Source organism: Ptychodera flava, unplaced genomic scaffold (genome assembly GCF_041260155.1).
Source record: "Ptychodera flava strain L36383 unplaced genomic scaffold, AS_Pfla_20210202 Scaffold_135__1_contigs__length_138984_pilon, whole genome shotgun sequence".
Lineage (NCBI taxonomy): Eukaryota > Metazoa > Hemichordata > Enteropneusta > Ptychoderidae > Ptychodera > Ptychodera flava.
The window spans coordinates 53,707-81,705 of NW_027248317.1; the positions used below are offsets into that span (position 1 = coordinate 53,707).

The 27,999-nt window shown below is 38.3% G+C and overlaps 2 protein-coding genes across 7 annotated transcripts; one reads left to right on the top strand and one right to left on the bottom strand.

Annotated features, from left to right (window-relative positions):
- Nucleotides 1-153: 153 nt before the first annotated feature.
- On the top strand, nt 154-21,891 carry LOC139126841 (uncharacterized). Of its 6 annotated transcripts, none has more exons than XM_070692773.1 (8): nt 155-460; nt 15,123-15,224; nt 15,555-15,626; nt 18,208-18,816; nt 19,048-19,119; nt 19,356-19,440; nt 19,747-19,934; nt 20,343-21,891. In XM_070692773.1, exons 4-8 carry the CDS (start codon nt 18,655-18,657, stop codon nt 21,480-21,482), a joined length of 1,647 nt encoding a protein of 548 aa, XP_070548874.1. In that variant the 5' UTR covers nt 155-460; nt 15,123-15,224; nt 15,555-15,626; nt 18,208-18,654; the 3' UTR covers nt 21,483-21,891. The 6 variants fall into 6 exon arrangements, with proteins under 6 accessions (XP_070548872.1, XP_070548874.1, XP_070548875.1 ...); XM_070692774.1 differs by having other exon boundaries at nt 18,208-18,664; XM_070692775.1 differs by having other exon boundaries at nt 18,208-18,532.
- Nucleotides 21,892-23,588: 1,697 nt separating this feature from the next.
- Nucleotides 23,589-27,497, bottom strand: LOC139126843 (ATP-dependent DNA helicase RecQ-like). The gene is made up of 2 exons (XM_070692777.1): nt 26,894-27,497; nt 23,589-26,406 (listed from the first exon to the last, which is right to left on the bottom strand). Exons 1-2 carry the CDS (start codon nt 27,379-27,381, stop codon nt 26,103-26,105), a joined length of 792 nt encoding a protein of 263 aa, XP_070548878.1. The 5' UTR covers nt 27,382-27,497; the 3' UTR covers nt 23,589-26,102.
- Nucleotides 27,498-27,999: the final 502 nt, after the last annotated feature.

The following is a 27,999-nucleotide window of genomic DNA, read 5'->3' on the forward strand; positions in this document are numbered from 1 at the left end:
GAGGGCGTACGTCCTACTGGTACTCGTGTGACAGGCATGCAACCACATGACATACTCCGGGTGCGCGCGTACTGGTCTACAGGAATCTTGGAGCTGCGTCGCGACAAACACCGCTTCAAAACGTACTGCGCATGTGCGAAATTACTTGAGAAGCGCTGAAACAAACACACGTGTGAGTATTTACATTTGGAATGAATGCGGAAGCACGTTCAGCTACTACTACGGTTTGCAGCGAAGGTGATTGCTTGTAGTTGACAACGTCATGCAGTGAGAGGTTTCCTTACGATTTTAAGATTTCGACAGTGGTCTTGAATTCCATGTTTTGCATCAGAATGCCTCGGGCTCATCATTGATGACCCTAAAGTCAATGGCTCGGCGCGGATGCACACACACAACTCGTCTAGGAAAGTTGTGGACTACGAAACTGCAGCAAGCCCATGCAGGCCCAGCTGCCAGCTGGGTGAGTTGGATTTCAGTTGCCAAATACTATCCGTTTTGAGATACACTGTCTCACTGTCAAAAGATATATTTTCAATGTATTTGTTTTGTGTATAAACTGCAGAATCTTATTCTATTCCATACCTTGGATAATGTCCTGGATTTTCAGTATCAATATGCTTCTCAACGAAGCCTAGTATATAAAGGCTGATTTTACAAATTGATTCATGTTCGCACGATTCAATTTCCAGCAGTGTGTACATGGATGATGGGCTGTAGATGAGATTTTGTTCAAATGAAGTTGTCATTGCCAAAAATATGCAAATTAAGTGAAAAAATGTAAAAACAGTCAAAATTGAAAAAACTCAATAACCACTGAGCAGATTACATGAAAAATTGGCATGTAAGTACTTTGGGCTGACATGAAATGATTGTGCACATCTTGGGTCAGTATCTTGGACTTGCTATTTTTCATGAATTTTTTTGTAATTTTCTCCCATTTTTGGTCAAAAAATCTTCTTCTCTGAAACCACAAGTCCGATTGATTTGAAACTTGGTATGGAAGTGCATAGGAATGACCTTTCCCAAATTTGGGCAAATCGTGGTGAAATTTGCATATTTTTAGTTTACACGTCCATAGACTCCCATGTATTAGGCAGATCTCCATAGACTCCCATGTATAAGGCCACGAAAAATAAAAATTTAGTTTCTCATTGTATTCATATTGCAAAAAGGATGCAGTGACACAATTTTTAGTCCCCATGGATGAAGTCCAGTGGGCTTATGGATTGGGTCATGTCCGTCTGTTCGTCCATCCGTGAGTCCATCCGTTCACGCAGACATCTCGGATATTTTGACAAAATGTCATGTGACCTTGATGACCTTTGATCTCAAATATACATATTTGTCCATAACTCAGTAACCACGAGTGCTACCACCCTTCATATATGGTATAATGGGACACCTTTATGACGCCACATATTGTATCTCATTAATTATGCACATATCTAATTTTGAGCGAGCCAATAGAGCTAGAGGTCTGATTTTTGGTATATAGGGATAACTTGGCAAAACAATTTTTTTGACAAAATGTCACGTGACCTCGGTGACCTTTGACCTCAGATATACATATTTGTCCATAACTCAGTAACCACAAGTGCTACACCCATCATGTATGGTATGATGGGACACCTTATGACGCCACATATTGTACTTCATTTATTATGCACATATCTAATTTTGAGCAAGCCAAGAGAGCTAGAGGTCTGATTTTTGGTATATAGGGATAACTTAGCAAAACAATTTTTTTGACAAAATGTCATGTGACCTCGGTGACCTTTGACCTCAAATAAAAATATTTGTCCATAACTCAGTAACCACAAGTGCTACAGCCTTCATGTATGGTATGATGGGACACCTTATGACGCCACATATTGTACCCCATTAATTATGTGCATATCTAATTTTGAGCAAGCCAATAGAGGTCTGATTTTTGGTATATAGGGATAACTTAGCAATTGTTATGTAGGTCATTTCCCCCACACTCATCATGACCTGAGTTCAATAGTCTAGAACATTCCCAAGGTCACTGCCCTTGATGACCTCACAACCTTGAATTCAATTAGTCATGTTTGGAATGTTCTGGAAAGTTGATTAGTTGTGTAAGGGAGATAATTTTAGAACAGTAATTAGCATGTCAATAAAAGTTCTAGATTGTTCTTACATGCCTTTATAAAAGGGACGTGCACAGCTTCCAGTCAGACTTTTGGGATCGTGTCTCTTGTGTGTTACTAAACTCCAGCAGTAGTCATTCTCAAGACTTTTCAAGACCTTCACTGCCAACGCTGGATTTATACTGTGGACTTTGTACAGCTTCAAGCCTGCAAGCCAAAGGATGCTGTTCATTCATTCGACTGACTGTTACAACTCTGAGACTGGAGCTTTGCCGTCCCAGCTGAGATAAGTAGTCTGTACACTTTTAAAGCTTGTACTCTATCCCTGACTTAGCAATTAGTTTTATTTTCGTAATAAATTTTGTTTAAACGTTATTTGCTGAGTTCACCCTTTTGTTCGTTTTCTCTGCACGTAACAAAATTGGGGGCTCGTCCGGGAGATGAATATTTTGAGCCGTTTGACAACATTTTGCCAGCCTTGTTCAAAACTTCTGTATACTGTGAACTCAGCGAAATTTAATCATGGCGGAATTTAAACCAGACGAATTTATGGATGACCTTGATCAGGACACATTTAATTCCCTCAGAAAAGACAACCTCATAACACTGGCCAATTTCCTTAAAGTAGAAGTCAAAAGATCTATGCGCAAGAGGGAAATACAGTACCGTATTGCCAAACATCTAGTTGATTTAGGCCAATTTGAGGAATCCACCCTGAAAGATTATGAGCCCGAGTCTACCTCTGAACTCAGAAAATTAGAATTAGAAATGCAGACAAATTTGGAGATCAAGAAACTAGAATTACAAATGAGAGAGAAAGAATTACAAATGGAAGAAAGACAGAGAGAAAAGGAGAGAGAATTGGAAGAACATCGACTACAGTTAGAAATGAGACGTTTAGAGCTTGGACAGTCAGGAAAATTCTTCCCTTCAGACAAGTTTGACATCACTAAGCATTTCAGGTTAGTTCCCCCTTTCCAAGAAAAGGATGTTGATAAATATTTCCTCCATTTTGAGAAAATTGCTCAGAGTCTGAATTGGCCTAAGGAGTCCTGGTCTATGCTTTTGCAGAGTGCTTTGGTGGGTAAAGCCAGAGAAATTTACATTCAGTTGTCAGTAGAGCAGGCTTCAGATTATGATTCTGTGAAGGAATTAATTCTCAAGGGCTATGAGTTGGTGCCTGAAGCTTACCGTCAGAAATTTAGGGATTGTGAGAAGGTGAAGGATCAAACTTATGTTGAATTTGCTCGAACAAAAGAACAACTGTTTTGATCGTTGGTGCTCTTCTGAAAAGGTCAGTCAGAATTATGACAAATTACGACAGCTCGTTTTGATTGAGGAATTTAAAAGGTGCATCCGAGTGACATCAAGACATTTATCAATGAACAAAAGGCAGATACATTGGAGGTTGCTGCACGTTTGGCCGATGATTATTCATTGACCCACAAATCTTCATTTCTCAGCAAACCATCCCAGTCCTTTTCATACAGAAACAATGCAGGTAAATTTAACTCCTCCTTTTCATCCAAGAATTTCTCAAAGGAAAGTAGGAAATCAAATGACAACAGTTCACAAAATTTAAGTAACACTCACACATCATCAGATCCCAAGTCTCAATCTCCTTCTGACAAACAGTTCGGTACACTTTCTTGTAATTATTGTAAGAAAGACGGCCATTTAATGTCAGAGTGTTTCAAATTGAAAAGAAAACGTGAAGGTCAAAGTGGTCAAAGTGGATCTAAGCCCACCGGCTTTATTTCTTCATCAACTCAATTAGAGTCTAATAATGTGTGCAACACATTTTCTGAGGTTAAACCCCTCTTATCCCCAATTAATGAGGTCAAGGTCAATTCTTCTCAAGATAGCATTATGGGTATTTTCGAGCCATTTATTCATAATGGTTTTATATCACTTTCTAGTGATTTCTCTTCCGCTACCCCTGTCAAAATTTTAAGAGATACCGGGGCTTCCCAGTCTCTTTTGTTGGCAGATACCCTGCCGTTTCTGAAAAGTCATTTTCAGGTTCTAAAGTTCTTATTAAGGGGGTAGATTGTAATGACTACATTCCTGTTCCTCTCCATAATGTCTATTTGTCTTCGGACTTTGTTTCTGGACCTGTGACTTTAGGTATTAGGCCCTTTTTGCCTTTTGAAGGGATTCACCTTCTTCTTGGAAACGACCTTGCTGGGGACAAGGTCATTACTAATCCACTTGTGACTGATAATCCTACTTTAGATCAGGATCCAGAGCCAATTGAACAAGAGATACCCGATTTATTTCCTTCATGTGCTATTACTCGAGCCATGTCAAAGAAAACTTCCGAGAATCAAAATACTCTCAAAAATAATGTCACAGATGTTGACTTAAATGACACCTTTCTCAGTCAGGTGTTTGACACGGATCATTCCGTTATCCCTCGTGGATTTGAAACTTCCAGTAAAACTTCTGCTGACCAAAGTCAGACATTTTCTAGATCAAATCTCATTGCAGAACAACACAAAGACCCAGATATTTTGTCTTTGTTTGACAGGGTAGATGATGAAGGTAAAACTTCAGATAGCTCTGTTTCCTATTATACAAAGTCTGGTATTCTCATGCGTAAATGGAGACCTCCAGATGTTTTGGTTGATGACGATTGGGCTATAAAACATCAAATTGTGGTTCCAAAGCCCTACCGTGCTGAAATATTGCGCCTGGCCCATGAAACCCCCTGGGCTGGTCACTTAGGAGTCAGGAAAACTTATCATAAAATTCTCAGTCACTTTTATTGGCCTAATCTCAGGCAGGATGTAGCACATTTCTGTAAAACTTGTCACACATGTCAAGTGGTAGGAAAGCCAAATCAGACTATTCCAAAGGCCCCTTTACAGCCAATTCCTGCATTTCAAGAACCATTTAGTAGGATACTAATAGACTGTGTTGGGCCCCTACCAAAAACAAGATCAGGAAATGAGTACATGTTGACAATTATGTGTACATCAACTCGGTTCCCAGAAGCCATACCACTGAGAACATAAAGACAAAGACTATAGTGAGAGCTTTAGTCAAATTTTTCACTTTATTCGGCCTCCCTAAATGTGTCCAGTCTGATCAAGGCTCCAACTTTATGTCTGGAATTTTTCAACAAGTAATGGATCAGCTAGGCATTAAACAGTATAGGTCATCCGCCTATCATCCAGAAAGTCAGGGTGCTCTTGAGCGATTTCATCAAACTTTGAAAAACATGATTAGGACCTACTGTTTTGACACAGAGAAGCAGTGGGATGAAGGAATTCATTTTTTGCTCTTTGCTGTTAGAGAGTCAATTCAAGAGTCTCTTGGTTTTAGCCCATTTGAGCTTGTATTTGGACATACAGTCCGTGGCCCACTTAAGCTCGTTAAAGAGAAATTCCTATCAGACGATGATGATTGTCTGAATATTTTGCAATATGTGTCAGATTTTCGTACGAAACTCTCTAAAGCATGTGAATTAGCCAGAGAAAATCTTGAGTCATCTCAGCAGTCAATGAAAACCAAATATGATAAAAACACCTCAAAACGGAAGTTTGAACCAGGTCAAAAAGTTCTTGTTCTACTTCCAATTCCTGGAAAACCACTCCATGCTCGTTACTTTGGGCCATATCTAATTGATAAGAAATTGAGTGATTTAAATTACATCATAATAACACCTGACAGGCGTAAACAAAAACAGCTATGTCACATAAATATGCTTAAGCCATATTTGGATAGGGATAATCCTACTATAACTCAGCCTGTCAGTGCAGTCAGTTCAAGCCATTATGAAGATAGTGATACTGAAACTGACTTGAGTGAAAATACTCTAAACTCAAAGCTGGGCTCGGTCAAGCTTCAGAACTCAGAAATCCTGGAGAAGCTGGAGTCTACAAAGTTGGCACACCTCCAGCCAGAACAACAACAACAGGTGAAAGAACTGCTCCACGAATATAAACACCTGTTTCAAGATGTTCCAACGAGGACAAACGTCATCTATCACGACGTTGATGTTGGGGACAGTAAGCCTGTAAAACAACATCCATACAGACTGAATCCAACAAAAGCAAAATATCTCCAGGAAGAAGTCAAATACCTGCTGGACAATGACTTTATTGAACCCAGTAAAAGTAACTGGAGTTCGCCGTGCATACTTGTTCCCAAATCAGACCACAGTTATCGTATGTGCACGGACTTTAGGAAGGTCAACACCTTAACAAAGACAGACACTTTCCCAATCCCGAGGATTGATGACTGCATCGACCGAGTGGGAAAAGCCAAGTATGTGACAAAATTTGACCTACTGAAGGGATTTTGGCAAGTCACTCTGACTGTTCGTGCTCGTGAAATATCCGCCTTTGTTACACCAGACGGATTGTTCCAGTACAAGGTGATGCCATTCGGAATGAAGAACTCTCCGGCAACGTTCCAACGGATGATCAACGACGTCATATCCGGGCTAGACGGGTGTGCAGCCTACGTTGACGACGTCGTCCTGTATAGTGCACCTGGGAGGAACACATCAAGCTCATGCGGAAGTTCTTTGAGAGACTGAGCAAAGCAATGTTGACTGTCAACCTTGCCAAATCTGAGTTTGGTTGGGCAAGGGTAACTTACCTCGGACATACTGTAGGACAGGGTGAGGTAAAACCTGTTGATGCCAAAATCAGTGCCATTTCAAGTTTTCCCATACCAAACTGCAAACGACAACTGATGCGCTTTCTCGGTATGGCTGGTTACTACAGAAAATTCTGTCCAAATTTCTCCACAATTACTGAGCCTTTGACTAACTTACTTAAAAAGAAAGTAAAGTTTGTTTGGTCAGAGCAATGCCAACAGGCATTTGATACACTTAAAGCCATACTGCAAAGTGCCCCAGTGTTGTCTGCACCAGATTTCATTTTGCCATTCAAATTAGCTGTAGATGCTAGTGATACGGCTGCTGGTGCTGTTTTATTGCAAGAGGATAGTCATGGTATAGATCATCCTGTTTGCTATTTTTCACGCAAATTTAACAAATCCCAGAGAAACTACTCTACAATCGAAAAAGAGTGTTTATCTTTGATATTAGCTTTACAGCATTTTGAAGTTTATGTTACTTCTTCAAATCAGCCAATAGTGGTTATATTGATCACAACCCTCTTGTTTTTCTGCAGAAATTTAAAGGCAAAAATCAGAGATTGCTAAGATGGAGTTTAATGTTACAGGAGTTTAATCTTGACATTAGACATATCAAAGGCAGAGACAATTTAATTGCAGACTGTCTCTCTCGTATTTAGAAATTATGTTGTTCACTTTCAAGAAATTTTATTGTTGTTCACTTTCAAGAAATTTTACTTTAGAGTAAAACAAAATTTGAGTACTTAAATCCTTTTCAAGATTACATTTGTAAAAGAAAGATTTTTCTTTGAAAAATTTTCTTTTTTTTGAAGAGGGGGTGTGTTATGTAGGTCATTTCCCCCACACTCATCATGACCTGAGTTCAATTAGTCTAGAACATTCCCAAGGTCACTGCCCTTGATGACCTCACAACCTTGAATTCAATTAGTCATGTTTGGAATGTTCTGGAAAGTTGATTAGTTGTGTAAGGGAGATAATTTTAGAACAGTAATTAGCATGTCAATAAAAGTTCTAGATTGTTCTTACATGCCTTTATAAAAGGGACGTGCACAGCTTCCAGTCAGACTTTTGGGATCGTGTCTCTTGTGTGTTACTAAACTCCAGCAGTAGTCATTCTCAAGACTTTTCAAGACCTTCACTGCCAACGCTGGATTTATACTGTGGACTTTGTACAGCTTCAAGCCTGCAAGCCAAAGGACTGTTCATTCATTCGACTGACTGTTACAACTCTGAGACTGGAGCTTTGCCGTCCCAGCTGAGATAAGTAGTCTGTACACTTTAAAGCTTGTACTCTATCCCTGACTTAGCAATTAGTTTTATTTTTGTAATAAATTTGTTTAAAACGTTATTTGCTGAGTTCACCCTTTTGTTCGTTTTCTCTGCACGTAACACAATACAATTTATTTTGACAAAATGTCACATGACCTTGGTGACCTTTGACCTCAAATATACATATTTGTCCATAACTCAGTAACCAAAAGTGCTACAGCCTTCATGTATGGTATGATTGGACACCTTATGACGCCACATATTGTACTTCATTTATTATGCGCATATCTAATTTTGAGCGAGCCAAGAGAGCTAGAGGTCTGATTTTTGGTATATAGGGATAACTTAGCAATACAATTTTTTTGACAGAATGTCACGTGACCTCGGTGACCTTTGACCTCAAATATACATAACTCAGTAACCACAAGTGCTACACCCTTCATGTATGGTATGATGGGACACCTTATGACGCCACATATTGTACCTCATTAATTATGTGCATATCTAATTTTGAGCGAGCCAATAGAGCTAGAGGTCGGATTTTTGGTATATAGGGATAACTTAGCAATACAATTTTTTTGACAAAATGTCACGTGACCTCGGTGACCATTGACCTCAAATATACATATTTGTCCATAACTCAGTAACCACAAGTGGTACACCCTTCATATTTGGTATGATTGGACACCGTATGACACCACATACTGTACCTCAACAATTATGCACATATCTCATTCTGAGCAAGCCAATAGAGCTGGATGTCTGATTTTTGGTATATAGGGATAACTATAGGAGAGAAATTTTTTGACCAAATGTCATGTGACCTCGATGACCTTTTACCTAAAATATATGTTTATGTCAATAAATAAGTAACCACAAGTGCTATGTCCTTTGTATTTAGTAGGATGGGAGACCTTATGACAACACACGCTTTACCTCATTAATTATGTACACATCTAATTCTGGGCAAGCGAATAGAGCTAGAGATCTGATTTTTGGCATATAGCGATAAATTAGCAATATAATTTTTTTTTTCAAAATGTCATGTGACCTCGATGACCTTTGACCTTGATTATACATATATATGCATATCTCAGTAACCACAAGTTCTATACCCTCCAATTTTGATAGGATATTAGACCTTAAGATGTCACATCTTGTACGTCATTTATAATGCGCATATGTATTTCTTGGCTGGCCAATACTGCTAGAGGTCTGATCTTTTTTCCCGATTTAGAACCATAACTTAGACATGCCTCATGTGTTTCAAATTGGGAACAACGACATAGACCTATGTGCCCATAGATCTCAACATATACCGGATTTTTCTGAGAGTACGCCCAGGGCCGTTAAACAGAAAATGGCTACATTGTCTGCTTCACACCTGTAGCTAAATAACGGCCCGTGGCTGTAATTCGGTAAAAATTTACCGCCAATTAAAGCCCCAGTATTTGTAACTTTTAACCTTTTTTTATGTTCGAAATTACATATTATTCTCTTACATCCATCGTGAAATGTTGTTCAGTAAAGAAATAAGCCAAATTTGTGCTCCAGTAGTGACATACAAACGCTAAATATTGCCCGATCGAGTTGGATTGCCGCGCGGGTTTGTTGACAATTTGTAGGCTGTGCACGTGATCGAGAACGCCGATACTGATGACATCATCGAGCCTGCAACATTCGTGGGGCCTTGCCATGCCACGCCACACGGCCCGGGTAATCGCCCATGGTCGCCGGCTGAATGACCTGCGAAGGGTTTTATTCTGTTCTTCTCCGCTCAAATACGTAGTGCTACTGTGTTTCAGAGGATACAGAACTTTGGCAGAGGAGGCTAACATTATATTCTGGTACCGTGTGTGTTATATACGGATTATTCAAACTGCAGTCGGCAGTGCACCGATGCGCACCCTGCAGTTGGACAATTAGAACTCGGGGTACCGATGTAAAATCAAGACGACACTATATACACTTGGCTTTCTTCTTTAGGCAAATAGCTATCAAAATTGAGTAACTTGAAGTAATAAATTTCAGCTGATTGTTGCTTTAGCGGCAAGGTGATTGCGAAATCGAAGCAACATAGTTTGGCAATGTATGGTAGGCTGTCGAATGCAGTGAACGCGATGCGATGGCCTTTGGCAGCAAGTAAGGGAACCGTCAGTATTTACGACCTGGGGGTCATTCAAAAATTGAAAGTTTATAAGGGGGTGCTCAAAATGTTTTTTCTTTGTCTTACTATGTCCTCAATGACATAATGATTAGTTGATTATATATATTTTATTCTGATACATATTAAATAAAAAGAAAATAAATACTCTAACAGTACAAATAAATATCAACTAGATGAAGCAAGGCAAAAAACTACAAGTAGGTGCTAAATACTTATTATGAAAGAGAAGATAGTGACGATGAGAATGATATCGTTGTTCATGTACGCAATGGCACCAGCGACATTAAAGATGAGGATCAACAGTGGTGATGATGATGTCAAACAGTAGTTTTCTGCAGTCGTTACCAGGGTTGGAAGGAGAGGCTGGGTCATGGAGAAATGTTCTCGACAGATATCTCTATAAGTGCACAGGATCTAGGACAAAACTGAACTGTTGTGAATTCATCCTTTACATTATCATAGAAATATATATTTTATTTTACTTGAGTTCAACAACCATTTGGACATTTAACCATACCATAATGACATGCTACCCACTCTACCCATCCAAATTTAACAATACTATATGGTCGGAGACTGCTTATTAGGTGAGCTTTTATATCTACATATTATTAAATGGGCTCAGGTAAGCCAAACTTTCTGTTAGAGAGGGGGTTACTCAAAGTCATCATGGTTGGCTGGGGTGCGACTCAAAATTTCGGAGTTTCTAATGCAATTCCTCCGACCCCCAGATCGTAAATAATGACGGCTCCCTAAACAGCTGTGAACGCCTGAGTCAGAACGATCGGGACCAGTATACGCACTGCTGTATCTCAGCGAAAATTTAGAAAAAACAATGGAGCTACTGCTAAGAAATTTACAGACTCGTGGCTCTTGATGCATCAGTTACTGAGCTTTATATTGGTAAAAAGGCATTCTGAATACAGCGGTAAATTTCCTCCAAAACGACAAAGGATAAACACGCGGGCATTCTGCAAGGACGCTGTCAATTTACCTTGCTGCAGGCCCCACACCAATCTCGGCCCGGCCCCGCTGCACTTGCACAGTCTACTACCTCCATGTAGTACAGCCTTTACAGGTCTAGTATCATGCCAAACACACAAAAAACAACCTCGCAGTGTAAATTCCGCAGGTCAGAACCGTTGATCATAAATTTTCAGAACCAGTGCTGTTTAAAAGTTTTGTATTGATCGCTTCATTTAGGTTTATGTGAATGACTTTCACATCGAGCTGCGTCCATAATTGTCCCGGGCATTGTCCATGTAAATTTGGGGCCTGCCTTAGCTCCCTCCGATCGTCTGTAGACTACAGCCTGAGCATATTGTACAGTTGTGAAAGTCAGATATGTATCATGAATTTTATACAAAAATATAAACAACAGAATCAAACCAAGAGGTTAGTTTGCTGTCGGGCCGGGTGCGCAGGGGACGACTTTGCAGTGAGGCCGGGATCTCTCTTGTGTTCGAACTTCCATCGCATCGCAGCTAGCCGATACTTGTTGTACTACTGTAGTCCTTGTGAGGATTAGATACCCGTTACGTTCGATATTATTTTGAAATACTTTTAAATTTAATAAGTAAGACTTTTGTACTGCATTCAAGATATAATTTTCCTTTCTGAGCGTTTTCAATTACGGCAACGATATGCGAAGTTGATAGGCTGTGTTGCCTGCAGCGTAGCCTGGCCGTACACAAAACTTCGTTTGAGTAGACGGAGCAGAATCAGTCCCGTCATTTATTTTCAACGAAATTTTCATTATACTCCATAATGGAAGAAACGACTAGTTCAATGATTACAATGGTGAAGTGTTGAATTTTTATTCATATATGTTTTTCTCTCTCAATTCATTCAGCAAACTTGATCTCCGTACCATCGGTCACAACGTGCAGTGCCTTGCATGAAGCTTACAATCGACTGCCTCCGTCGTTAGCTGTTCAAGACGTTTGTTTGCACGGCTCATTATAGTCGGAACAATCTGTAAACACCTACATATTTATATCTTTCCGGTATTTCACCCAACTTTCGCCCGTTTTTAGCTGAGTCTCCAGTTTCGATGGACCAGACCTTTTCGAAGAGCGTATGGTTTCTACGGACGCCACAGTAAAACTTGCGTAGATGTGGTTGAGCATGCGCGGTGGTGTGATTACGTTTCGTTTCGTGTGTCAACAAAGCTGACTTCTGGTCCGGACAAGAAGTCATTTTTCACTCCTTTTACTGTTAATCGTGAGGCGGGCTGGGCATGCAAACCATGCGATTCAGTATTAATTATGGTCTACTTTCACATACTGAGGATGTCATTTTAATCAAAAATATGAAAAAAATTGTTAACAGTTACAAATACTGGGGCTTTAACTAAAAAATAAAGGAGTTATTTTATCACTGTTGATCACAAAACCAAAAATAAATGACGGTAGAACGCTGCAAAACATCACTCATTTTTTTCTCGAGAGTTTTGTTTTCTTTTTCGTCATTGTGCGCTACAAATTCTAACAGATCCATCTTCAACAAGAAGGACACAATGTTGCAATTTTCTGATGCATCATACAATAACATAAACTGACACTCATTCACGCACGCATAAAACTAAACTGAACCCAAGATACGATCAAGATTTCTTTTATTTGTATATCAACACAAATTGCAATAATAATTATACACATCTCTTTGGAAAATCACACATGGAAAAATAAATTACGAGTCAGGTAAAAATAACGCATGGATAATCAACGCACAACCGTGACAACACAAGGTCCCATTTAGCTGTGGGTCCATAGCTGTGGTGTTTTCAGACGGGATTCATGCCTTTTACGGGCTGGTTTTGACTTTTACGATTTTAACCCCGCCACCACAGCTATGGAACATTCCATAGACTAGCTAGCGTCCATGTTCCGCCGCAAGCACCCTTTGCGGAAGTTTGCTCGACGATATTTCGAAATATTTTCCATCCAAATTATAAATTGCCAACACTCATCGACAGCTTGGTTATTAGGGACTAACCAGACCAGAAGTCCGCTCAAAATTCACTGAAATATCGCCTTTTTTCTAAGTTTGCCCGACATGACTACACGGAGACCGCCATTTTGCTAGCGTAAAACTGTTGGTCGAGGATCCCTGCAGTACGCCACTACAGTGACGTAGCGGTGACCTCTCAACTTCTAAACACAAACTGAGAGATTCTTCGTGTGATATCGATGACCATCGTTCGTCTTATGGACATTCCCAGTCTCACAAAACTGAAACCAAACTTTTACTTGGGGGGTGGGGGAAAGTTCAGTCCTAGGATCTATGATTATTCGTGGCGCGCGGATGCTGGCCGTAATCTCTTGGTTCGTGTTCAGAAGTTGAGAGGTCACCGCCTACGTCACTGTAGTGACGTACTGCAGGGATCCTCGACCAACAGTTTTACGCTAGCCCTGCGTACGTACGCAGTGTACGCAGTGCATTCCCTGTGTGCGTTCCTATTACACCCCGGGTATTACACACAGCGTACACTGCGTACGTATGCAGGGCTAGCGAGAGAGTTGCCGACATCGACGGTTATTTACGAGAAATGAATAAAAGACTGGCATTTTTGGAAGCGATCGAGTAGCTGAGGTAGGCAGGGATACGACTTGGGCCCAAGAACGCTGAATTTCGGCAGTAATTTGGCTTTTTACGTCAAGTCCAAAAATGGACTTGAAGTCACCGACCCTACGTACGGGTCTTTGCAGGGCTGTGGTGAGCGGGGCTATTAGCTGTAGCGGAACACACAGCATCGTACGCAGGGCTAACCTAGTTTGTAAGTGTGACAAGTAATCAAAGTAGTCGAACTTGTGAAAATAGATACAGTGTTTCACATTCGTTGCACGCAAAGAGGTCAATAATCGTAAACAATTGTGGATCATACCATTTCTACTAGGGATTACTACTACTGTTACGTTTGTGAATGCAACAAATTTACGCGAAGAAAATCATCAGATTTTTGTATCAAAGCGAAAAAAACCTGAAAAATAATGATGTACATTAAATATAAAAATAATGAAACAGAGTTATTTTTTATGATAGTCATTTTATTTATTTCATGATCCCCATCGTGCAGAATGGAAAATTCCTGGCTCCTGCTTCATCTGTCAATCATTGTCGGCATTGCGTGGCAAACTCTAACGTTGACTTTGCGTTCTTCTGGATCATTCCACCTGCATTTTAGTAGCGTAAATAGGGGGATACGGACTTATAGCCGAAGTAATTATCTTAGAAGTGTAACTTATTTTATTTTGTACGCTATATAAAACTTTTTGACCTTTGCGTAGGTAATTTTTTTCAAGGGGAGTCAAGTTGAAAGACAAAGGTTGATGAAATTGAAAATTCTTAATAACGGCCCACCCCCCAAATAACCGCCCATGGGCGGTTTTTCGAGTGGGCGTACTCTCAGAAAAATCCGGTACACTCCAGTGATACTTCTTAATGACCACATTTTCCTGCCCCATCAAGACTAATACTCCTATTACAAGTGGGGACTATGTCATTGTAAATGACTTGTTGAGTTAATTGTTGTATCACAGTATTCGATATATCTAATTCTGTATTTTTTCCATTCTATATTCTGAATAAATACATTAAACATATTTCACTGTCTCCAGTACATTACATTTAAGTATTTTCACTTCATGCACTTTATCCCTTTCACACATGTTCAAATATCTGACCAGAGAACAAACACTAAATAGTCCAGGATGGGAGCTACAGTGTCATTGACGCTATTTTTATTTTTCCCATTCTCTTCACGAAGGATACCAGCTTTTATTTACTTTTCCAATAAGCAAGATCTGTTTTTACTTATATGTAATTAACAAGTGAGATCAAAGAAATGATTGTCATGTTTTAGTATACATGGCCAACCCTGACAACACATTACCATGAATTTGTTGAACTGTATGTATTTATTCACTTGCGAGTTATTATTACTATGGGTATTAATCTTGCAGGGTGTATGTCTGACTACTTGGTAGTTGGTTGCTTTGATACCTGTCACTTATCTTTATTGTACATATCTATTGGATGAATATAAGTACCCAAGGATGATGCATGTAAGTTCATATTAATACTTATTTGTAAACCTTGTTATTTAATACCTTGTAAAATTATATATCTAAGATTCCTCCCTATAATTATGTATATGTTTATATAGATTAATGAGAGTACAGTGTAGGCGTGAGTCCAAGCATGGACATAATTTTGCATGCCTATGATTTAAGAATGCGAAGTTTTTAACCACCAAAAGTTTCTAAGACACTATTTGTTTTGACTGCAATGGTCCAATCGTGTAGTTAATTAGGGTGCCATATTTGAATGTTCTAGATGTGAACGCATGACAGACAGACGTCCATTTAGATGTATTTTGTTTTTACTTTAAAAAGGATTTGCTAATCATTGATGTGAGGAAGATCCTACAAAATTAATAGGTGAAGTATTCCCATTTGCACTAATTGGTAAGTAGATTTTATCATTGTTTGCTATATGAATTTACAATTTGAATTATGTTTGTATTAATTTTAAAATCAATTCATTTCTAAATAAATTTTCAGTTCTTTGCATACAAACTGATAAATGGGTTATGCAGTGTGTAGCAGGTAGGATACCTAAATAGATGTAACAAGCATAACTGTAGAATTTCAGTATTCTGATTGTTAGTAATCAGTTGCGTGGTAACAAAGAGACTTGACACCATCTTATGGAAAAATAAATAATCAAATGAGATTTTAATATTCCTTGGTCCCACACTTTAGATGTCAATAATTATGAGAAAAGTATAAATACAGATGTACATGAAAATTAATAATTAATTGACCTTGACAACCAATTCAGCTGGTACCTTTATTTTACAAGGAAAGTCCACTTTACTATTAGCAAGCCCAGATGATCATATTGTCCTTTTTGATAGCCACACATGGAAATGTTGATGCTATTGTATATGTATGCTGTCAAAAAAGAAGAACGCTGGTAGATAGAGTGTTGCAATTATCTGGATTGACAATGTCAACAGCAATTTCTGGCCCTATGTTTTGTATACTGAGATATGCAAGTATATTTGCTGCATCTGCAACTGAAAGGTTTCTGCCCTGTTCAGTAACATACAAATCATACACCCTGTTTCCTTCTTGTAGTGATGTTAGGATGGTATCCATCCATTGTTGTTGGTAAGTAGTCATGGAATGTCTGATTGTTTATGTGATGCCAGATTGAGTTGCCTTGTATCAAACAAATCAATGTGCATGCATTGCTTGCCATGGGACTGTCAATAGTTGATTGTGATATGCCCACAGTTTGACTTCCCCTTCTTCAGGGTATAAAGAAGACTTGGGTGTATGTTGTAATTCCCTTATTGGTAGCCATATTGTTACTTTGCTGTTGGTTGTGTTCAGCTCTGTCCTGTAAGAGCTGTGGACATGAAATTCTACCTCTGGTTGTCTTTGTATGCCCTCTCTGCATACAATGAGTACATTGCTTGTTAGTTGTTTGGTACTGTGTATGTTGTTGTGTGCAGTGAACTTGTTCTCTTGTTTGTTGTGGTTGTTGTACAGTGGTCTACTTGTCTTTTGAGATTTTCTTCGAAGTGTGATGAATCATAGTATGTTTTGTCTAGTGTAGGAAATGTGGGGTCTTCATCTGTTATGTCAGGGTCATGGGTATTTGATGACTGTGGCTGATGTTTTGTTGGTGGCAGAAGACCTTGGTTAAAATTTTCACAGAGTTTCTGGACATTTTCTAACAGTAAAGGGGTGCACACCAAACACTTCTCACCAGAAAGAGATAGGCACTCTTGATGACAGCTGTGCCCGCAGCCACTAAACATGCAGGAAAATCACATCTCAGGCTTTGATTTGGAATATTTGCTGAAACCAAGTGGGAAGCACTTATTCGTTATTTCAACCTTCAAAGTTCGTATTTGGTATTTTCGCCTTGCAGCCGTAAATTGACTGACAAGAGTTGACTGTCCACAATTCTCAGCAACACTCTTGAATAGCTGGACCAGATATTCTGCTATTTTGCCAGCCACCATGGTGTAGTCGTGGGTTGTTGTTCCTCCATGTAGGAAGTGGAGAGGATAGTCTGTATTAAGTCTGGAAGAAGCAAGACTGTTTATCAAGGACCAGTATAAATTACCCCTCAAAAGTCTACAAACCAGTAAAAATAGACAGATGAAACTATTGAGCAAGCACTTGAGAAATCTGCCAAGTAAATTTATATGCAATCTCTCTGTATTACAAAAATAGACAATTGTGCAGCCCAAGCAAATCTGATAGAAATAAATGCATATTTAACATGAGTAAGAGAAATGAATCATTTTTGTATTGTTTTGCAAATTTTTGTGGACCAGTGGAATTTACCTTGGGACCAGTGAAAAAAACAGTTCACTGGTCCTGCAACCAGCGGAAAAAAAAGGGAAATTATCAGGCCCTGTTAATGTCGACTTAATATTGATTTTGGGGAGGGTACTTCTAGTTTGAATCCTAGTTTGTGTACGTATGTGTCTTGAAGATTTGAAATAAATGTAAAATATCTAGCTAAGGCACAGTACTTAAGTAGAAGCTGTTCTCTGGTTGTTTGAAGTTTGATTTGAGTATGATCAATGTTTTTTTGTCAGGGACAGCAACAATATTGCATTCCTGTCAGAATTGTAAGTTTGTGGTCAACCAAACGAGACACTTTAGGTTCATTTAGACAAGATGGGACCTTTACATATGATATCAAAATCTGACATATTGTTTTGCATACGTAACTCTGACATTTTTACTTGGATAACACTAACATAAACCATAGTTTAGCTGAGCCACTCACAGTTAAAATAAACTGAAAAAGAAACATCTACAATAAAATATTCTGTATGTAAAAATTTTAGTCCATATTAAAAAATGATTGAACATTTTCGTCAAATTAATTTTGATTTTGATGACTTTGCAAAAACTATTAATAAATCAATGAAACCCATAATAATCATCAATATTACTGTATATTATGCTTTTAAATAAAGCTAACCTATAATAAATCCCAATTGATATTTTTATTCAGGCTTTCCGACGGCTTAACAAATTACACATTTGCGTATCAGATGCAACTATAGTTGAGGAGCAAAATGAGATTGGTGCTAATTTCGACAAGAGTATAAAAGAATGGAAGAAAAGCATAGAAGGTCAGGAAGAGACAAAGGAGAAACTTGAGAATGAAATCATTGCTGTAGATAAGTGTCTAGAAGTGAAATCAAGTGATGACCATTCTGAAGTAACCACTGCACCAGCAGCAGCTACATCAGTGACTGATCAACCCACTTCAAGCAGCAGCAGCAGCAGCAGTGACCCTCCACCTGGCATTGCCTCTTCATCTACAGTAGATGCAAGTACTACTCATGGTCGTTTTGGCAATATCCCCGCAAGACATAAAACACTTTATGCCCTGAAACAGAAACTGCTACGAAAACTGCATAGAGACGAGCTAAATGATGAAAGCAAACCAGCGGACATGCCAAGCAGTAATGACAGACTTGTAAATTTTTCTGTACAGTGCCCAACAGCACACATCATACAACATGGACAGTCAGTGCAGGATAAACTGTATGAATTGAAAAATACTCCCATCGCCAGTTACCAACTAGTCGGTGATAATGTAGACATCAGAGAAAACGTAAGACATATGACCATTGATAATCAAAATCGTGATCACCACATGTTTCAACTTATGGCAGTAAAAAATAGAATAGTACCTCGTAATATTCCTGATCAGCATGAACATTTGTCACTGCGAGAAATACCCATAACAGAAATATTGCCAACAGTTGAAGATAACCTGGCCTTGAGAGAAGAGTTAATAATCCTTGTTGGGCGAGTTTTAACCAACAGATTTGTTCTGTTTAAGGATATGAAGAGCTGCTTTCCTGTGCATATCCCCCATCAGTATGAGAATGAGGCAAAGAAACCATCTGAATGTGTAAGTAATTGATATCTATACACACACACACACACACACACACACACACACATATATATATATATATATATATATATATATATATATATATATATGTCTGTCTGTCTCTGTCTCTGTGTCTGTCTGTGAGTGTAAATATTTGTATGTGTATATACATATACACTCACTGCTACATATGATAATTGTTTGGTTCTTTTGGTGTTGTTAAAAGTTTGTCTATTTTTGTCATTTTCAAGGTCATGTTGGGAGTGTTGCAGAAGAATGAGCAGTATGCTGAACAAATGATTGAAATTGCCCGGTATGCTCATCAGTATGTTCCAGGTATCAACAATTGAATTTTATCCTTAATATAGATTTCTACCACTTAGAGGTGCAGTGTCAGCTAATTCCACTGACCCCAGACACAATGCAGGGAAATTTTATGGTCATATATTAATCATGGGATATATATATATATATATATATATATATATATATATACTATATATATATATATATATATATATATATATATATATATATATATATATATATATACGATATATATATGTGTGTGTGTGGGGTGTTCTTAAGTTTGCTTTGCGGTAATTTTTGACTAATGTTAAATCGTATATCCTTCTATCATAGGCTGCTTCAAGTATGGAGAACAAAAGAAAGGTTCAAGATCCTCAATTCCCTTAACTGGTGATCAGTTGACAGTTGAGAGACTACGTGAAGCCCTTGACTCTGTGTGTGATGGAAGAACTCCTGATGAGAGATTAGAGGGACTCTATCCAAAGTTAGCAGACTGGCATGCTTTGGTTTGTTTCTACAAGGTTAGCTGTTTAACAAAATAATTCAAATTTACCATACAAATATAAATATGTGTATCAAGAGTATATTTATGACTACTATAGAATGAATATGTACACATACTCTTTACTGAATTCATTTAGTGTTTTGCTTTTGGTGACATAATTTGAAGGGAACCATTGACAATGAGTTTGCTTATACATCTGAAGTCACAATTGAAGTTTACAAAATTAGGAGAAACAAGATAAAAGATGAACCTGCAATTTTATTTCATTTAGAACAAGACACAAAAATGCATATTGAAGGTTGTGTTTCCCATTTCTTGTGATCAGCAATATATTTTTTATTTATTATTTTGATGTATCCACATTGCAATATTTAGCCAGTGTAAAAATGTTTTCTGAAGTAAATATACATTTATATTTCACCAGGTGCTGTGGAATAGATTGTATTCAACAAAGTCATCACGGGATACTGGAACAATGCATCAAATAAGAAATGCAGTCAACCGGAGAAATGTGTGCAATGATCCAAGTGTCAATTTTAATTCCTCCAAGGACTTTCTTGAAATCTACACAGAAGCTCATATCATTTCGGCATTACTCAGTTATTTTGGCATGGAATCGGTAGATGCTGAGTTGGGCTCTGAATCTTTTGTTCAGATGAATGGCAGTGTAATTGATAAAAAGAAATCTCTGTATGATGCATTAGGTGCATTTGTTGATAAATTTGTGATGGGGCAAATTCCAGTGATTGAGTCACAAAATGAGGATGAAAGTGCAGCAGATTTACTGAAATGTCGATTTTGTGGCAAGAAATACAAGAGGGAAAGCTTTCTTACAAAATATGAAAAAGAGAAACATGGAGACAGCTTCTATAGTGAGGCAACAACACAGTCCCCTATCGATCAGAGTCAAGATGGTGTGTTCAATTATGCATGCACTAGCTTAAGTTTAGGTTTATTTGCAAGAAACTTCCAGGATGCTGTGAAGGAAGGTGATGGGGATAGGGTCATTAGAATGTATAAATTCTTGATGTTGCATTACAAGTCTGATGGCAGGCATAAGTATGCTTTAGAGTCTCTGTATCTATTAGTACAGATTGCAGCAATACTGCCACCAAGAGATGCTCATCTTCTGAAATGGGAAAGATTTGTGAATGTGAATGGAGGGCAGGGTAGAAACATTTCACTTGATTTGCATTTGGAACATCAAAATAAGTACTTTAAAGAGGATGTAAAGAGTTTTGGGGGCAAGTTGACAGAAAAAGCTGTAAATAGGGTTAGCAGGGCTGCTCATTCTACAGAGAAAATCCTAAAGAATCTTGATTTAGAGATAAAATTGGATAGACCAAGTGGCCATCACACTGTGGCATCAAACGAAAAAGATCTGAGTATGATAGTTGATAATTTGCATAATAATGGCAGAGTTTTCAACTTCACCCCTGGACGTTTTCATCCATCTTTTCCGAGTTTTACGAGAGATCCATTCAATGGATTGGATGTAAGCAAGATCAAAAAGTGGATATCAAAACATCTTTTAAATTTTGAAGAAAAATACTCCTATTTGTAACTTTGAAGTCATACAGAAGTGACTCCACTGTGCATTTCTGCAATGCAAGGCACATCCTGTCATAGAGAGACTGAGTCATTTCACTTTGTAAAGAAACTGTTAACTATTTGTTATGAGAGATGCTTTTCATTTGCATAATTGACATCTCTGTAACACAAAATAATCTAGGAAATAACAATATTTCATCATCAAACAACTTATAGTTCAAATGAATCAAATTAACTTTATCAAACTCATAAATTGAGATGAATCACTTGTGTCATAACAGTACTGAACATGTTTGTTTTAATTAAAGAATTTAAAGAAAACATTTAATATTCATCATGTACATGTACTATACAGTGACTTTGATATGGACAGCATTTCAGAATAAAGAGAATGCTACATGGCAATTTATGCCAATTGTTAATTTGTCATGCTTACATTGTATTTTATTTTAATGAAATCAAAGACTTGGAGAAGCCTTGAGAGCAAACTGAAAACAAAATTCTAACATCCACAGAAGGAAATGATGTCCAGATATGTTGCTAAGGCTAATTCACGGTGTGACATAAAGATTGACAATACATCACCACACAGTAAGTGAGGCTACCCACAATTCCCCTTGATTTGTTCAGTCAGACATTTTTTGCTAAAGGCTTTTTCAGTTTTATCAATTTCTTAACAATTTTTAACTTACAATTTAAGTTCAGGATTATTTGTTAAAACTATGTTCCAAAATTATTGATTATGTTTAAAATTCAAGAGTAAATTGAATGAGAAGTCGATGTTTGGAGTGCTAAAAATTGCACTTGTCAAGGTAAAGTTATCAGCAACTAAAATTGTCTCATCATACCACCTGTCAGACTTGCAAATTTCCTTCGTTACAAACATTAAAAAAAATCAATACCCTTACCAACACAGATGCAACTTATTCCCTTCGTTTCCTTGAAAATATTGTGTATGGCTGTCAAAAATCTATGTCGACAAAATTACAAAATTGCTATCTCCTACGTGGACAAGGGGTTGATTTTCTCATTATTCACAGTGAGAAATCAGAAAATTATGATTATCAGAACTATGTTGCCAGAATTTTGAAATATGGACCGAGTTGTTCTGTGTACAGAAGAAATTACTACCGCGGTGCAGCGAGTGATCTCCAAGTGTACGGATCATGGAGAATTGTGGGTAGCCTCACTTACTGTGCACCATACAATGTGTGTGAATCTTATGAGAAATCTGTTCTAAATATAGTAGGTTTTCCTACAAGAAAAAGGCAGCTTTCTATTAAAGATACACTGACACTTCAGTTGTTGTTTTCAAATTACAGAAACTTTATTTCCTGGTGCAAAACATCACAATAAAGAATTTGTGTCATGCACAATCAGTGTGCGAAATTAAGAGAAAATAGCTTCAGGTCATAAGGACCTGCACCAATCCAAAGCTTCAGGTCCTTACAGAAAACTGCCGGTCCTCGATAAAGGCAGTTGTTAAAGACCATGAAAGTCAACTTCTCCACCAATACTATGCTTTTGAATGTTGTAATATTTTATTTTTCATGTCCTTTTATCAATAGAGTCAGTAAGTATTAACTCAAAAGGACTATTGTTCACATAGATTGCAGAATAGTGTGAGTGAATGAATCATTCATCTACATGATCTGGAATCTGAAAAAGATCACAGCCCTCATCTTCCTCACTGTCATGCGCGCACATTTATCAATGTTTTCCACCACAGGAGGGGGGACTATGGGACTAACAGGAGAATTCGACATTTTTTCTAGCCATGTCAAATCCCCCACTCTCGGACTATAAAATGATGTCAAACACCCAGGGGCCGGGGAATACAGGCTCATGCACTGGCTACATGTGGCTAATGAAAGCGAGAAAGTTTGTCTCTCATGACTTTCTATTGGGATGGTGTTCTCTACATTGCTGTGTACAATAGCGCTGTTCACGGTTACAGGTTTGTTACTAAATATAGCTGTACGAGCGCGACATCGGACACGCAGCTTGAAATGCGGACAAATTTTATCAATGTTGCATACACGGCCATTTTTTCAGCTTGTACTCTGAATCGTGAATATGCCTTTTAGTATTCATTGTTACACTAGCAGTTGCCTACAAAGATTCTTTTTCGTCGATTTTGCGTGCGCAATTTTCAAAAGCGTAATATCTAAAAATGCAGAAAAATATTTATTTTTGCATATCAATGAGAGAACAGTGACGTAAACTGTGATATCGTACACTACACCAGGGCATGTGATATTGTGATTTGAAAATGGTTGGAGAGCTGAAAATCACTTCTGAAATTAGCCAAAGCAAGTGGTAGAAGAGTGAGTGAATAGCTTAGTACCCTGAAAACAGTCATGAGTAAGGGGAGTGTATGAATAAATTTTTTATGCAAACATTGATCACTACGACTTTTTATTGTAATGTAAAACAGAAGGGAGAAAATACTTGGTATGTATTTTGATATGACGTATGGATTACTTTAAATTTTTTTTCAAAAAATAAATAAATTTAAATGTGGCCTCTGTTGCATTCATAAAGAAACAGATGAAGTTGTACTTTTAATAAAAAGGACAAGTATCGTAACTTTTTCTCGATTATAGAAATTGCAGACAACATGAATGGCACACGTTGCCACTCGCGGAAATGAATGCATATTTTCTGATCGAAAAGTTTTGCCTGAGCGATTGCTGGGTCTCATCGCCCTTTGAAAGCTTAGTTATTAAAATGACTCTGAAAAGTTTGACAGACTCTCGATACTGCTGAAAACCATCGACAAGATCAGTTAATGATACCGTAAAATTTTAAAAGACGTAATTTTTTTGCGACATTTAGGCGTACGGTCCAGGATGACGGTGAGTTTTGCCTGCCTGTCGTAAAACGGTATACATCGCAACAATTTGAAGCCCTACTCTCGGCCTCTGAGAGTATACACGACGGATCATGCAACTCAACAAAACTGTTGATGATATTAGGCCGCTCTGTTCTATAAAATGTACACTTGTTATCATGATATATCGTGGTAACAGTCGGCCTCGTGAAATTTGGTTAAAGACCAACGAGCAAGCAAGATGTTCTAGCGGTCCACAAACAAACGCAGCGAAACTTGAACTTGACTGTCGACTGCAGGTAGCACAATTGGGCTGTCGTGTAACATCTGGTCCCTGTGTCGGGTGTAGTTCAAAACCATAGAGGTAAAAAAATACCTCCAGGTTCAAAACCAAATATGTTTAGTCAAAAACACTATTCTCGTAGTAGTTTTTTGTCTTAAACTCTTCTATGAACCGTTTAGGCTATGTTTTTAACGCTTCAATGGAAAATCAAAGCAAAGAAAACGGAGTCAGTTTGATAAAATGAAGGGCTGTATTATGTACATTTGTGTACATGTAAATTCCGAACACTTAAAGTGTGGAACTAGTGATCATACTGGGTGTTGTTATCATATGACACAGATATGCTAACATTACCAGGGTTACACTCACTAGACGAGTATTATTATAATATTGTGTTACATTGTTGCACCAAAATCAATCCATCATTGCTAGAATCTGCATGCACGGACGTAATTCATACTGATCTGAAAGTAATCAGCTGCACCGTGCTATGCGCGTCGATCGGAGGGATTAGACTCTTCTTAAATGTAAAAAGTCGCAAGACAAAAAATTATTATGTTGCGACATTGTCAGCTCCCCCCACCCCCGGTCTAGCGTACAATAGAGATCAAATTCCCCACTATCATCATCAGCATCATCAGCATCATCTGCTATATTATTTATAAGCTGCAAAATATCATCCACGTCATGAACACCTACAGTTTCTGTTAATGAAGATGATAAGTTGTCACCATTTCATACACTGCTGATGATAGTCAATCATTTTGAGAGAAATACCACTAGTGAAATCAGGGCCAGAATACAAGGGGCGCAGATTTCCTTGTGTATCAGTGGCCCCATGTAACCTTTCATGGCGTAGTTTCAACAATTTAGATCTCAATTCTTTTACCTGGGCCCTTGACAGATTCGATTTGTTATTCTCGTTGTGCAAAGGATCTTTAGACTGATAACTACAAAGGATACTAGACTCTGCATGACTTACAGGTTTGTCATGGACTTTACAATTATTACATTGACAAACCTTGGTACAAATGTCACAGCACATATGTAGTGCTGCAGGTGGTGTGTCAGCCTCTGTGGAAAAATGAGACAGAAGTATTTTCCTGCGACAATTAAGAGCTGGAGTGGGCATATAGTTTCATTTCTTTACTCACACACTTAGATAATGATTGCTTGTAAACTAACAAAACTGCATTACTCTCTTTTCCATCACGACCAACTCTCCCGCTTTCCTGAAAGTAGTCATCAATTGAGTTTGAAGGGCCATAATGTATTACAGTATATACACTTTTTACATCAACTCCCATCCAAATGCAAAGACAACTCTAACAGAACCATCTGCTTTTCTGAAAGATTCTAAAACAGATTCTTTCACTGTTTTAGGGGTTTGAGCATGGAACATTGCAAACAGACGATTTCTGTCATCATTAATCTTTTGATTTTTACTGGTGTCAAATCCATGATCACCCAATTTTTTTCTGAATAGAAAGTAAAGTGCTCTACAGTATCTCAGTGATCTACACACGTTCTGCATTGACACCCTTATCCATCAAGTCCATTATAAGCCAGGAAAAGTTTCTTTCTAAATCGTTGTTCACTTTATTGATAACACAGTAGCGAATATTGTTCCTGTCTGGTGACAGGCTAACAATTCTGCAGTTTTTCATACAGAGTTCTTCAATGACAGACCTTTGAACTGCAAAACTAGCAGTAGCAGTAAGAGCAACAAGTGGTACTGTACTATTAAGCAGCGACCTCAATTCAGAAAGTCTCCCATACCATTTCCGAAATGCCTTTTTGGTGCCATGAGAGTTCATGCCCCTAAAATGTAAAAAAAAATCAACAACTGGGAACAGTATCATAGGTAATTACCTTCTTGATTTTACTTTTTTACATCAGTAGTATATAGAAATACATAGAAAAAACCCCGACACGGTGAACAACTCTAACAATTTTGCTAATGCCTGTATAATTAAAATGCAATTCATAATTATTAACATGTACTTCCAATGTCAAAGCACTTGCCTCAAAAAGAATTAGTTGGAGAACTTAGTATGAAACAACGTAGCACTTGTAACAAACTGCCGATGCTTACTTTTTTCAAAGTCTGGTCTCAAACTCTTATAATCTAATTTCTTATTTATACAGTTATGTGACAGATGAGATATGGCTTTGGTGCAGGGCCATGCATGTAACGGTGTTTGAAACGGAAGTGTGACTCCAAGGGGGGACCGCTACAATACGATTCAAAGTTAGTTGAACGGAAGTTTTTCTACAATGGGGACCACTAAAGTGATGTAATGCTTACCATTTGGCAACACAGTGAACTTCATCTACGAATAATCCGCAAATCATATCTCGGTAAGGTTTCGTCTGCAAAAGTTGTCTTGTATCTTTCCTTTCCAGTAATGACTCTGGACTGGCAAAGATGAAGCGACAGTCACCGCCGTTCAGCTCTCGTTTCAAGTCCTCCAGCCTGCATTCTCCTAAATATATGGCGTTGATGCCTTTTTCTCTCAGAGATTCCACTTGATCCCTCATCAATGCTACTAAAGGCGAAACAACAATTGCGACTTGCAGGTTACTTTTTCCCTCTACTCCGATTTTGTCTGATAAATGGTCTGAGCAAAACGGGGCAATCTGGTAAATGAGACACTTGCCATAACCTGTCGGCAAATTCACGAATACGTCTTGCCCTTCCAGAAAAGCTGTTATTGCTTTCTCCTGCATCGGTTTCAGGCTGTCAATCGACAATTTGTTCAGTCCATACTCGATTGAATTGAGTATATTTTCCATGTTGTCGTTCTGTCTGAGGTCAACGGAGCGGAGGATAGTTTACTTCCGGTGAAACTTTTCTGGATGAATGACATCGTCATTCAGTCGAGTTCAAAAGGCTATTTTTAGACGCCCCGCCTACAGACATGAATAATTAATAAATATACTCTTTCATCTCTCCGATTTTCGAAGCATTCTATTGGACAGTATATTATAGCACGCTGGTTCTAGCCAGACCTCGTAACCTGCGGTTACTCGCTGCTCGCGGCTTCGCCGCTCGTGGCGCACTTCGTGCGCCGACCGCAGTCGCAGGTTAGAGGTCTGGCATGCGAGACTACACCCTTAGAGGATATCATTTTCAAGCATAAGTTACATTACATGATGTACGCTGATGACACGCAATCGTATATCACTTGCGAAGCAGATCAAGTTCCGACAACTTCAATTGAGCTATGTGTTAATGAAATCAGGGGATGGATGCGAGACAATATGCTTGCTCTAAATGATTGTAAAACTGAGGTCATTCATTTTTCTTCTAAATTTACAGGTGTAGGTCCGGTTCCTCGTTGTGATATTAGAATAGGTGATGTCATTGTTCACCCATCTGACACTGTTTGCAATCTTGGTGTCACAATGGAT

Bases quoted from the DNA above. Each gene is read 5' to 3' on its own strand.
- LOC139126843 (XM_070692777.1), bottom strand. From the start codon at position 27,381: ATGGAAAATATACTCAATTCAATCGAGTATGGACTGAACAAATTGTCG. The intron at 26,407-26,893 runs GTAAGCATTACA...TTTACATTTTAG, and splicing joins GTTCACTGTGTTGCCAAATG to GGGCATGAACTCTCATGGCA.
- LOC139126841 (XM_070692771.1), top strand. From the start codon at position 18,655: ATGCCAAGCAGTAATGACAGACTTGTAAATTTTTCTGTACAGTGCCCA. The intron at 19,120-19,355 runs GTAAGTAATTGA...GTCATTTTCAAG, and splicing joins CAAAGAAACCATCTGAATGT to GTCATGTTGGGAGTGTTGCA. The intron at 19,935-20,342 runs GTTAGCTGTTTA...ATATTTCACCAG, and splicing joins CTTTGGTTTGTTTCTACAAG to GTGCTGTGGAATAGATTGTA.